Genomic DNA, 13827 nt, shown 5'->3' with positions numbered 1-13827 from the left:
TTATTTCCAATGCCGGCGTAATTTTCACAACCCATACAACTAAAAAAATTCATATGGCATTCCAACACATTACCGTTTGGTACGCGTGCTGCTGTAATCGTGAGCCAATTTCTTGCACACAAAAGTATGCCAGGTATTTTGGCGGTTATGATGATTGTACATTGCAAATGCCGCACGTGCGTATATTTCGATCACCGAAAATTTTTTCCCCACACTCTAGCGTTCGAATATTAAACATACATATATCGTTGTTGGAAGCCGCAAATCAATTGCGGTGACGTTGTGTTCTTGGCGCCTAAAAGTATGCCAACATCAGCAATAATGATTACGCGCGCAGTGGTATTCGTGGTGGTTGATGAATGCGTAAGCTCATTTAGTGGAAGTGGGGTGAAATTGGTGATTTGCTGGAGCATATTCTATGTGAAATCTGATAGTAATAAAATGATTTATAGAATTCGAGTGAATTGAGGCACGTGTTGTGGTATTTGATAAATATGTGCGATTAAGTTATGGCTACATCCTCTGATTGAGAAAGAAGGCTAATACTGATGTCTACAGAAAAATTTAATCCAAGTGCGTCGAGTACATGGAAATTTCTAGGTTTGCTAGGATGACATACAATCAATAAATATTTCTTCATGTTATTTAGAGTTAAATGACCTAATGCCTGAAAACAGAACAAAAGCAGCAATGCAGACAACGACGGCTGATCCCGACAACTGTCAGGGGCCGTCGAATGCGTGTTTTTGGGGAAGATAGAAAATATAGAAGAGAAGGGATGGAGGTGTACCTTGGTCTTATGGAGGGGAGGAAGGTAAGTGAAGAGGAAGGGGATGGAAATCCAATGCCCAGGGGACGAGAAAGTTATTTGGCCTCGATATCCAGCAACTTATTTAGCTGGAGGGCTAATAGTATCCCCGTGCCACAGGGAAGGAAAGAGGGGACTGTCTCTAAGCCAGCTTTAGGCAAACAAGTTAAAACAAGTTGCTGCTAAATGGTGGTATTTCCAACTACTTTGGTGGCCAAAAGCTGGAAAGCGGAGTCCGCGTATGTTTGTACTTCGAGGACCTTAGATATCGCAATGGATGGATGGATGGATAGTCGATGTTAAAGTATTCGAGTTACGAAGCTTCATTCGGGACAGTAAATGATTCAATAAACACTACACTGACAAAATGGAGTAACTCCGGTAAGAAGGATGTGCCTCCTCTTGGCTCTCATAGAGGGAATTCACAATATGAAGGTCTGCCCGAGTGGAAGTACGAGTACGCGCCTACCCAACCTAACCTGACCATACATACACTCCTGCGTAGGGGAACAAAAATCGATGCAAAAATCGATGAATGAAGAGGCCAACGAGACAGCTTAATGATGTTAAATAAACGGCAGCGACCCAGTCAACAAGACTATTGGTAAGGGCACTGAAAAGAGGGAAAGCTGACAAGCCGCCCATGAAAGAGTAAAAAATCAGAAATCTTCTCCATCCTTCGACTCGCCCATGAGACTGCAGGTAGCCATGACCGATAAAGTTGGGACAATAACGCCGCAATCTACTTGTAGAACCGACGCTCATGATTGCTTGATACCAAGAGCGAGGAGGTTAAGGGTCTAGAAAGTCTATAGACTTCGCAACCAGCAACAGCCAGGCTCGTAGTTAAACTTCGCTCAAGGCCAGCGGTAAGTCTAATTATTTCAGCATAGATTCCACCACCGGTCGCGGCAGCGGAATCAAATTTCAATACTTTTTGAATTTAGAATTCAGAGCTAAGCAGTCGGAAATCGATTTCGACGTGATCGTCTAAGGGATCGGGTTCATCTTCTTCTTAAAGTTAGTAAAGGGCAAGAAGATGTGACGAGATGTTTACTTTCTCTAAAAATGAGGAATTGAACGGAAAATTACGGCACAAAGTGGAAAGATTTTTATTAATTTTTCAGCAAATTAAGAGGAAGCAGAGACGAAGGGCACAGAAAGTGAATCTCCTGCTAGACAGACCCGACCAAGAAGCAGTAGACCAGCCACTAGCAGGCAAAAAAACCCGAGGCAACCACGATGCATCCAGGGCAGTATGTGGTGGGAAGAAAATTGCGTAAAGGAATTCACTATCCTTTAACCGTCCCTGCTTAACACTTAGTTTGTCGCTTACATGGTATAAGGTACCGAAGTTAATGTGGAGATTGTGTAACAAGTTACAGTAAAGAAGGGAGCAATTTATGATAGACTGTGAAGCCCTTACCAGCCACAGATAATACATTGGGTATTTATTTAGACCAATTTTCACCTACGGCCAGCTCTGAAAATATACAACGCGGATTGCAATGCTGGTAATAGTGGGAGAGGAAGGCCTACTCTGCGAGCGAAAAACAGATGGAGAAGGATTTGGTGTCAGTTGACACGGAAAAGAAACCACTGGCGAATCACAACGACAATAAAGGAGAAGAAGGTCTGAGTGAAATTTTTTACTAGAACTAAACAAAATTAAACTACTCTTGTTAGAGTATTGCGAGTCAAGCGTAAAATTTATGAATTTTACAAAAAATTCTGTTGTTTGCAAATCCTTACATTGCATTAATAAAATATCCCGTCGCAAGGTCGCAGGGCTAAAAATAGCCACGTTTGCATATATGTATGTACAAGCATCATTTGCTCACCCTTAATTTACCTTTGTGACTTTTACCACTGAATCTAATTTACCAATAACAGACCTATCTACCACCATAGTCACACACATCACTTTTCAATCAAACCGCAGCACTGTTCAGTATGTTATTGGCACTGGCTTATGACGCTTTAAGAGCTGTTGCCCGTACTCGCACTCGTACTATATGTATCCTGATGTGAATTCATTTTATAAACATGAGGAGTTGCCTTTGAGCCACATATGTATGTACATTAGAGTGGTCCAAAAACAGTAAAGTCGGAATTTTAATGCCGCCATCCCCTAGGATTGTTCTATACCGAAAAAATATATGTACGCTTATTTTTTTAATTTGAAATCAAAAAATATTTAGGCAGTGTTCAAAGCGCTCAAAGTTTTTCATGTATTTTATATGGCGAAAAACAACTTTTCTTGTTTAAAAATGGTATAGAACTTTTGAAAATCAACAAGGCGGTGGAGAGAATACAGAGGTGGCGCCGATGACGATACCGCTACTCGGCTCTCAGTGATTTTGACAGAATCAGCTGTTCTGGTGACGTCATAGTAGAGAAGACAGCAGTAGTGATGTGCTGAGTCAATACTTTTAAGTACCCAATACTCTCGATACTCGGTACCGAAACATTTAGGTTTCGAATAAAAGCGCACATAGGCCAAATATATGCAAAAAACGCCTAACAAAACCCGAATGTAAGAGCCAATAGAGCTTTTTTACTGATTCAAATGAAAGATGTATATATGTCGGTTCGATGCCATAATACAGAGAAACCCTTACTTGTTTGAAGCATTTTTGTTCCAGCTGAATCGGACGATATCATTTTTGTAGGCCTGGGACAGATTCTGTAACCAGTTAACGACAATTTTCGAATCGGTATCGGTTTTGTCGACGTTTGATATCAAATATTTGTAAGTCAACAAGTGCGATATCGATCCGAAACTTGTCGCTAACTGGCTACAGAATCTCTCCCCTGAAAGGCTTCTTCATCCGTCAAAGTATTTTTCTTGAACCTTGGATCGACTAAGGTTAAAACTGATAAAATAATATTTTTCTGTGGCGATAAGTTCAAGTGTTTTAGCCGATATCATATAAATTAGTAATGAAAGTTTTTTCTAAACCTGAAATGCATATAATGGCGAGGGTTTAATGTAAATAATCGGTATCGGATACCGAAAAGGAAGTATAGGGTACCGAAATATTTTTTAAGTATTGGGTACCGAGTATTGGGGACAATTCAGCACATCACTAGTCGCCCTCATTCTCGCCGCTCTCAGTTGTCAACTCTACGATGACGTCACGCTAAAATTACTCTCACGAATTCTGCTGCAATCGGCGCAATCTTGTATTCTATCATTCTTGGGCCAGTTCTGAATACTCCCGGGGAGCTGGTTCTCCGGGAATTTGTTTCTCGGAAGAAAGAAATCCTCCAGTAAATAGCTCCCAGGGAGTAGCATTTTCCCCGAAAATTTTGGAGGAGAAAATTCGAACTTCGTAAGAGCTGTTTAACACTTTTTTGACAGCTCCACTTCGCCATTTGAAATAAAAAATTCGCAGGGATTTTTTATTCATGATAGGAGAAAAGGGAAAAGAGAGAGAACTCCCAGGTAGTTTCTGTTCAAAATCGGCCTGAATATTCGATCGGAAAACACTGGTCCTCTTCAGGAGACTTCCAATAATAAGATCCAATTGTTTATTTAACCTTTTTTTAATGCTAAAGCTTTTTAATTGGTCCCTCATTGCATTCTCTGGGGGATTTTGGCGGACCTATAAAATATAGTTACCATGAGAAAATAGGTAAATAAGCAATTGAGTATTATTATTGGGAATCTCCTGAGTCTTTCAATCGAAAAATATTGATTTTCAAGAATCCTATTCAACAACGAAAAAATGTTTTTTCCCCAAAATAAAATACATGGAAAACTTTGAGCGCTTTGAGCGACCTCTATATATTTTTTTGATTTCAAAATAAAAAATAGCGGTATACTTTTTTCAGTATAGAACAATCCTCTCAGCATTAAAGTTCCAACTTTACCTTTTCACATGCATTTTTGGACCACCCTAATGTACATAGAACACACTTATACACACAGGCACGTACACAGTCTGCTGCATAATTAAGTCACATTTTAATGTCATTACTACTCTCAATTAATTTCAATTAAGCGCTGCAAACCTAAATAGTATCCACAAACTATGTAAACAAGGTACTTAGTTGAGAAGGGCATATGTGTCTATATGTGGTGAGAGGAATGGAAAAAGTGCAGTGGGCAGGTGGGAAAAAATGTGGATTGAAAGTTAAAGTAAAGCAGAAAAGAAATAAAAATGAGTAGAGTTTAGGATGTGCTGTTGCCATGAAAAGCTGAGTAAAGCGCAGTTAGAGAAGATATGGAAAAAAAATGGAAAATTAAAAGTTAAGCTAATGTAATGATAAAGAATAAAAGAGCGAAGGAGATAAAAATTTTAAAAATTACTTGTTTAAGGCAACAACTAAATTACTTGACAAGCAATAAGTGTGCTAACGCGAATGTAAGTGGCCAGTAATGACCTGCACAAATGTATTTACAATTTAAAACAAAAAAAAAAACAACTTTTCGTAGAAATGGTATAGAATTCTCGAAAATCAATATTTTTCGATCGGAAAACTCTGTTTCTCTTCAAAAGATTTCCCATAATAATACCCACTAATTTATTTAACCACTTTTCATAGTAACTATGTTTTACAGGTCCGCCAAAACCCCCAGAAAATGCCAGAAGATGCAATGGGGGGAAAAATAAAAAATATTTAGTATTAAAGAATGGGAAAATAAACAAAACCAGTTACCACCTGCCTAAATCAGGGACCGTGACGGTTATGATATTTATAATAAAAAATCATAATTTAACGGCTAACAGACACTTTCTATTTTTCCGATAAAATTAAGGCAATATTCAATGATATTTTTTTTCATTCAAGAATGATCTTTTATTTTTTTATTTTTATTTTTTCTAGCATATCATAACCGTTATTTTCAGACTTAATTTATCAATCATAAAAGATTTAAAACTGTCATAAAAATGTAGTTTTCATTATAATGGTTAAAAACTATCGAAAAAATTAAAATCCAAATAACGATTATTTTTTATCAAAAAAAATAAAGTAAAAATAAATTTCTCGGAAAACATAAAACTTCAAATGTAACTATTATCTTTGAACGAAAAAATGAAAATCTAAAAAAAACACGATTTTGCGACGATCTAAAAATAAAAATCTTGGTATTTAGTGGCCATTTTCGGTCCCTCGTCTAAGGAAGTAGATAAGTATATAGGTTAAAAATAATACAATATTGCTATTATTAATATATTAATATTTAAGCACAACACTTGATTTAATCGAACAAGTTCCTCCTTCTTTAAAGCTGAAATAAATTAAAAATTCCGAACACAGAGTTTCTCAATCCTGAAAGTTTTATTAAATTAAAAAAAGTGTCAGTAGATCACGAAATCCTCAAAAAAATCAGAAAATTCAGAACAGGGTCAATATATCCCTAAAAATCTAAAAAGTCTCGAAGAATTTAGAACTTTGCCAATGTATCTTGAAAGTTCCAATGTGTCCCGAAAAATTTAGGTTCTGAAGCCTCATGAGATTCAAAAAACACCGTCAAGTTTTAATATATTCAGCATTAATCTCTTAAGTGCAAAAAGCCTCGAAGAATTTTGAATGGATCCTGAAAGGCTCAAAAAGTCTCTCCAGATCACGAAAGCTCCAAAAAGTTACAAAAAACCTCGAAAAATTCAGAAATTTGTCCTTAATTCCAAACGTCTAAACAAAAAAAAAAACAAAACATACTATTAGATCATGAAATACCGAATAAGTTCTTAAATTCCGATGGCTCTCGATAAACTCGCGAAAAATATGGAGAAATCAAGAAAGGATAATCCCAAAAACCTCCAAGAATCCGACAAGCCCAGCAGAATTGCACGAAGTTAAATAGTTCGTACCGCCCGTAAAAGTATTTTTTAATAAAAAACTTGTATTAATATTTAAAATTATTGGAAAGCAACTTTTTTCATTATTTATTTGAATTCTTTTAACAAATTCGGTTAATTTGCAGTCTTTAGTGTACAGACAAATTAAAACCATTTATGCAGCTCTCTGGTGACTATTAATGCTGGCTCTTGAAATATGTAAGTAAAACGAGAGGTGAGAAATTAATCCAAAGGTATCTCAAAGTAAGCTGAGAGGGTCTTACTCACTCGCAATTATGGCCCACTCTCGCATGCTCCAACTCTGCAAAAGCGATAATCCGATTAGAGCGCGTGCTGTGTCATTGAATTTACATTTATGCAAAAGCCATAAATGCCATTGAAGTAGTAATGGCTAGTGGGTAGGAATAAAATATAAACACAAAAGCAGTCACATACACTTAGTCACAAAAGTATGTATGCTTGAATGCCTTTGCTAAGTGTATAAAATTTGACGACAGCTAGGCGTCAGCCATCAACTACTAAAAATCATCAACTCTAACTGAGATAAATATCCATCAATTGTCGCTTTGTTTTCAAAGCAAACAAACCAATAAACAAGCAAGCAAATACACAGTTGTGAGTTGGGACACTGGTTCGCACACGCAGTAGATTTGTCATAAATGTATTGTAGTTTGGCGACTTAAGAGGGAGCTCTCTGCCCATAAAGTGTAAATCCAAATTGCAATTAGCATGATGAAGTAGCCGCTAGCGCTGAGTTGTGTAAATAAGTAGTACTCAAAATAATGGTTTTATTGGCAGCTATTATCAGCAGTGTAAGATTAGTCCGCAATTTCGGACTTAATTAGTACAAGCGGAGTGGGTAGTAGCTGTTCGTATTTATGTCAAAAACATTTTTGCAGAATTGCGCTAAAAAAAGAAGTTGTTATCACAGGCTGAATCCTAAAATTATTGTACAATACGTGACAAATTTTATTTTACGGGAACATTCTCGGAATTTTTACGAGTTTTAAGGAACACTTTTGGTGTTTTTTTGAATTTCGTGTAGTGTCCTTTCTTAATATTTTATTCTTTTAGTTTTAGTGTTTTATATTTCAGGTGATGTCACCATCGAAAATGTAGAAGAGTCGAAACCGACCTTTTGGGAGTCTGTAAAAGGAGTGTGCAATCGGAGGTAGGGTCAATGGCAGGTAAGTCTAAACGGCAAGTCTCGGCGGACCGAAAGGCTCATTCGGATAGGCGCATGACAACCAACATTTTAGGACGGCAGCCAAGATGTTCCTCATTTATCTGTTAAACATACTCGGATGCTCGCGTATCCCGAAGGGTATTACAGGACTTTGGCGGTAGCCCCTAAAAGGCAAAGAGGGCTCCGTTGTCAAAACACCCCGTGTTGGAAGTGTGCCCCTCTTTCTTGTCGAAATTGCCAAGCAAGCAGGCTCCGTCATATTCAGGGAAAATTGGAAACATTGGCGGCATTATCTCCACTGTTTGACATAAATGGTGTACAGAGGATTACTTCTGAGCGACAATGCACGCAGGTGGCTGACTCAAATCTACGCCAGCAGCGTAGGAAAAGAACATATCTTGAAGACTCGGAGATTTTTGAAGGTAATGATTATTCCAAAGACAGAAAAAAAGCTTTCATGTTTCTCCGACGGATTTTAGACCAATTCAGTACTCTCCTCTAGCTTAGTTTGAGTAGATATACACCGCAGAGACTATTTTCTCATCCACTTTCTGGATCGTCGGTGCTTGCGTCGTCTAGAGCTAGAAAAATCGCTGGTGGCTTATAGCTCATGCTGACGAGGAATCAGTTGTGTCTAGAGTAAAGTTTCTTATCAGAAGAGTTGGAAAAGAAAGGCCATCGCTTATTCGGCTATATTTGTGATACATAAGTTATCGTTTTAGCACTTGAACTTTGATGGACTTGGTTTGACCAAAAATTGTCATCTTTCACACAGATTGTTTTTAGAGAATAATGAACCATATTTTTGCTATTACCAAACAAAATTCTAAAAAAGCGGATTTTCGGCCCACCCTAATATCACAAGACGCTAAGTATAAGAACTATGTCTAGGTGTGGCCATCGTGAAACTTCCAACTATTTTAACCTTGCTTGTCTTTCTAATATTTACAGTAAATTATATATTATTTTATACAAAATAACGCCAATTATTAAAATTTGCAAAAACTCGCTGAAAACTGATTTAAGTGCAAATAAAAAGCAAACAAAAAAATTGGCGAAAATAATGCAACTCAAATTATAAAAAGTTAATTGCAGCTTACGAAGCCGCACACTAAAGTACTCGTATATTCATGAAATTAATTACCCATTGAAAAGCGAAACGCAAAAGTCGAAAATTCTATAACTAATAGGATTACAGGGCATTAGGCTTTGATAAATGAGCTTCAAACATTTTCGCATCGCTCATTGCATAGTTTTGGTTGACTGATTAGTTTGATATGCATCTACTTTTTATGAAAAGGCGGATTATAATGCAGGCTGCGGAAGTGTTTATATAATTTTTTTTTAAAATAATATCACAATTTACTCTTATTTGCTTGCGTGCGGCTAATCGTTGTGGTTTATGACTTATTATTAAAGCGGATATTATTTTGGCGCATTGAGCAAGTTGCTGGAGTGGGAATAGAATTTTGTATGGAGGACGGGGCGTATGAGTAACCTAATTCGTGACTATGTAACAACTAATTTCAAATTAAAAGGCTTGCACTGCTGATGTGCAATAAGGTTTAACTTTTACGAGAAGCGTTGCCGCCTTCTAAAAATTATATTCAAATAATTAAAAAAAAAAACAAAAAAATCAATTATTACAAAAAGGGGTAGCAATCGAAATGGGTATCAAGTGAAAAGCTTTGTTTCTTAACTTACTTGTAGGAGGGTTTATTTTCTGACTAACAATTAGCGTTATCCAAACGCGGAAAATTAAAGCCAAATGTCCGGTATATCCGGTTTTTTCAAATTGCCTTTTTTCGAATATATCGAACACCCTAGTAGAAAGGGAATGCATATAATTTTAGTTTCATTTTTTTCGGAAACATGGCAACTCCTCTATAAAATTCTTTCAAAATTATTTGCCGTAAATATTTAAGCTTCCTCGAAGGAATATTTCTATTAACTAATAGCGTTTTGTTTCTACAAAAAAAGTTGCCTTTTCGTTTTACTCTCCTTAGTATTTGTGCGAAACAGGGCAATGTGTAGGTAACGTTTTTGGGTAGAAAAGAAAACGGCATAATTTAAATTTGACCTTTAAAACATTTATTTAACTTCCTTCGTTTAACACCCGAATTGATTCATTTAAACGCTCAATAAATTGAGATGGAATTTTAAAATGGTGGCAAGACCCTTCAAATTTTTTTTTTATAAATACACCATACTTAAACCTTGGCAGTTTAACACTTATACTAAACTATTTTATTTAAAGCGTCCTTTAAATTGATTCTGAATTTTTAAACAGGTGGCACACCACTTCAAAAAAACTAAAATTTAGGTATTTTTTTTTGCATAAATCAATTCAATGGATTTATCTACAATTAATACAAATATTTTTTCTGAATTGCTATTTTCTCTAACTAGAAATCTACAAGTAGTTAGATTTAACTTAGAAATAAAATTGATATTAACCTTTTAAGAAGGTGGCAACCCCACTCAAAATGTATAAGAAGTACAGCTTATTTAACCACGTTGGTTTGATACCCATATTAAAATATTTTAATTTAATTAACTTTTAAATAAAATTGATTTTGTGCTTCCAAACTGGTGGCAACCGTCTTACAAATTATGTTTAAGATAAATCTATCTTATACTCTCTCAATTTTTACCCAAATTTAAAAATACCGTTTAGTGTATTAATTATATTGATTTTGAATTTCTAAAAAGGGGGTAACTCTTCTCAAAACGAAACAAAGATGTCTTAAACTTATCCAATATTAACTATAATAAAATAGTTGATTTAACTTCTTTTTTGTATTGATTTTAACTTTCTCAACAGATGGTAACTCCCCTCTAGAATGTTTTCGAAGTAATTATTTTTTGAGCCTTTTTTGTTTGACCCCCACATTGGCGTAATACTTTATTTAACTTATTAATTAATTTATTTTAATCTTTGACAAAAGGTGGCAGCTCTCTTATATGTTTATCCAGCTAATAATCTATCTGTGCACCAAATTTTATTGCAGCCGTTTTAGCGTGAAAGAGCAACAAAAATACTCACACACTCACTCACAAATTTTCGCATTTATGGTTCACAAATACAAAAGTGTAATTAATTTCTATGAGTTTTAAATAGTTTTTATTTGTAAACTAAATAAGAATTTATATCACACTGTTTTCTAAAATTTTTGTTTGATGAATGTATATTTTTTGAAATTCGCACAATTTCAAAGTGGGGATGGAATGGATGGACCGCGTGAATTAAGGCCGCGTTCTTATTTGTTTGGCGGCCTAATTTCATTTTTTTCGCGGCCTAATTTCACTTGGCAAAATGAATTGTGCCTGCGCGGCCTAATTTCCATTTTTTGTTTTTTTTTTGCAGAGTTAAATTGTACCCATCAAATCACAAATAAATTTTATTTTTCATTTGGTCGACAAATCAAACCGCAAAATAAAGAAAGGTGTTATCTGCAAAAGATCTTCAGGCGCTCTTCTTCGGCAACACATAAAGAGAATTCTACTTAATGAGGGTTATAATCCCTGAGCGCGGTCCAAGGCCGCCTAAGCAGAAAGGTGTTCTATATATGCTAACTAATTAATAATATAAATTTCATTAGCATTTATTATGCATTTCTTTTAAAAAAGGTTATTTATGAAAAAAAAATTTTTTTTTTTGTTTTTGGTATTTGGTGCATATGCCCGCGCGGCCTAATTTCATTTTTGGATCGCGGCCTAATTTCATTTGTAGAAATGAATTACGCCCGCGCGGCCTAATTTCATTTTTGTATCGCGGTCTTAATACACGCGGCCCTAATTCACGGAGCTATTTCGAAGAAATCTGCCAGTTCTCCTTCACAAAGATTAAATTATACAGTTTATTCTTTAGTACATACATATGTACACTTCTTAAATTTCCAGCCGTTTCCTTCTTTGTTTGATTACCATAAACGGTAAGTCGTGCAAAACTTTGCTTTTAACTCATTTAACCTTCGTCTCACTTAAGTAATTAACACTTCTTAGCTTCAAAAGATAAATAAATGCAGGAAAATGTAGTGCACCGCAAGAGCGGAAACGAAAGCTATGCAAGCACACCATTTCTCAGCCGCTCTGCTACTTGTTTTTGTTGAATACTTAGTTTCAAAGAACAGTTAAATCAATACGGCGGCGGATACAACAAACAAGTGCAACTGAAGTGCAATTCGCAAGGTCATACCAAGGATGTTTATGCTTTGTGTTAAAATTTAATCTTTAATGCATTCGGTTAAAGTGAAGTAAGTCTGTGTGGGTATATCTTATTAAGTTGGCAATGATGGATTTCTTAGTCGCAATTATATCTGTCTTTCTAAGTAATTTTGCGACCAATTATAAGTTTTTCAAGATGTTTCGGTATCGCTTGTCAGTTATTTCCATACAGCATGCCTCCAGTCGAGAAATTTTCGAGGGTTTTTCAAAGGTTTTAGGGATCGCTTGGAATTCATCCGATTTTTTTTAGTATTTAACAGGATTTTTCTGTTACTTTCGGCATCTTTTCGAAGCGTTCAGGACTACTGGGAACTATTCGGAATTTTGTGGACGTCGTTTTTGTGCTTTCAGGATGTTTTTTATTGATTCTTACGGAAGTATTAATATGGAGTGATTAATTGAAATTTTTTTATTTTTATTTTTTGACGTTTCGGTATTTTTGTGGTACCATTCCATTTTTTTGAGAGTTTTTCAGCATTTCTTGGAATCTTCTCGTAAGTTTTTCGGACGCATCCGGGCTTTGTGAAATTTTGGAAATTTTTCGAGGGAGCTCGAAATCTTTTAAGGATTTTTGGGCTGTTGGAGGTCTTTCAGGATTCTTTCGGTAGTTTTCGGGGTTTTCAGGATTTTTTCGACCACTTTCGGAGATTTTTCAGTTTTTACGGAATAATCTTGGAAGTTTTGTTCGAAGCGTGCGAGCTTTTTTATAGTTTTGCAAATTTTTCGGGCCGCTCGACGTTTCTAAGACGCTTCGATATTTTCGAGGACGCTAAACATTTTCCGGCAGATCTCGGGGCTGTTCGACGCCTTTGCGGATTTTTCTAAATGACTTCAACCAGCTTTAAGTCGACTTGCTCATCCCTTCAGTACACATTGGTGTAACGTTCAGACTATTGCTAGCAGCTAATCGATTCCATTTCGTTACCAAGTGCTCGCGATATCAATTCATTGTAAAAAAGTTTTGCCAAACCCGCTTACTTTAATGTCAGTAAAAAAGTTTCTTACCATCGAAAGTACCTAGGCAGGAAAGTTTCTAAAAATAAACGAAAGACACAAAATGTGCTGATAATATGGAATGAGAAAACTTCCAATGGTAAACACCAGCTGACGCAGTTGAGGATTAGAATTCTTTGGTGGCAGCATAAGATACGAATTTTATTTTTAGCCGCCACTTTTTCATTGAGTTTCGCTTGTGAAGTTGCCATATATTTTCACTGTTTAAAGTTAGTCCGCACGTGCCAATGCAATCATTTTAGTCTTATGTTGCCGGCAATTATGTCAACGTCGCTGAATGCGTGTGAAGTTTTTGAGTACATAATTGGAGGAGAAGTTGTTGGCGAAGAAATACATACGTATGTAACGCTATAACCTTCCATTTGTTTTTACTTAAATTGGGAACTTAAACAAAAGTAAAACTTTTGCGTGAAAATTTCTATATCATAGCATAGGCGTTACCCATACGTCATGGTGTTTGTAATTTTATAAGCCTGTTACGCGAAATAAATTTAATACGAAAATTGACAGAGAGCAAAAATAAATGTTCCCTTAAATTGCTTTGTTTTGTTGTGAGTATGCATAGAAAAGAAATAAAAATTACAAACGGAGCACTTCGGGTATTAATTATTTCTAACACTTCCGGATTTGCTGGTGAATTTTTAATCTGTGCGCACACTGCGACATTGCCTTCTATACGCTACCACCAACAATTTTTATCTCCTAGCAATTTCTTTTCAAAAGGCTGCAATTAACTGTTCAAAATGTAGAATTACCACCAAATTAAGTGGAGAAAATAAAGC

At 35.9% G+C, this 13827-nt stretch overlaps 1 protein-coding gene across 1 annotated transcript in view; it reads right to left on the bottom strand.

The window, feature by feature from the left end:
* The window catches only part of LOC118748364, a 78993-nt gene extending 78580 nt beyond the window's left edge, over nt 1-413 (bottom strand). The window contains exon 1 of the mRNA XM_036482738.1: nt 241-413. Within this exon, the coding sequence (XP_036338631.1) occupies nt 241-413 (173 nt within the window). The remainder of the gene's footprint in view (nt 1-240) is intronic.
* Nucleotides 414-13827: the final 13414 nt, after the last annotated feature.

Source organism: Rhagoletis pomonella, unplaced genomic scaffold (assembly GCF_013731165.1).
Source record: "Rhagoletis pomonella isolate Grant_MI unplaced genomic scaffold, Rhpom_1.0 Rhpom_scaffold_00013, whole genome shotgun sequence".
NCBI classification, from domain to species: Eukaryota; Metazoa; Arthropoda; class Insecta; order Diptera; family Tephritidae; genus Rhagoletis; species Rhagoletis pomonella.
Note: the sequence above shows the minus strand (reverse complement) of the source record. Positions and strands in the feature narration are given on the sequence as shown.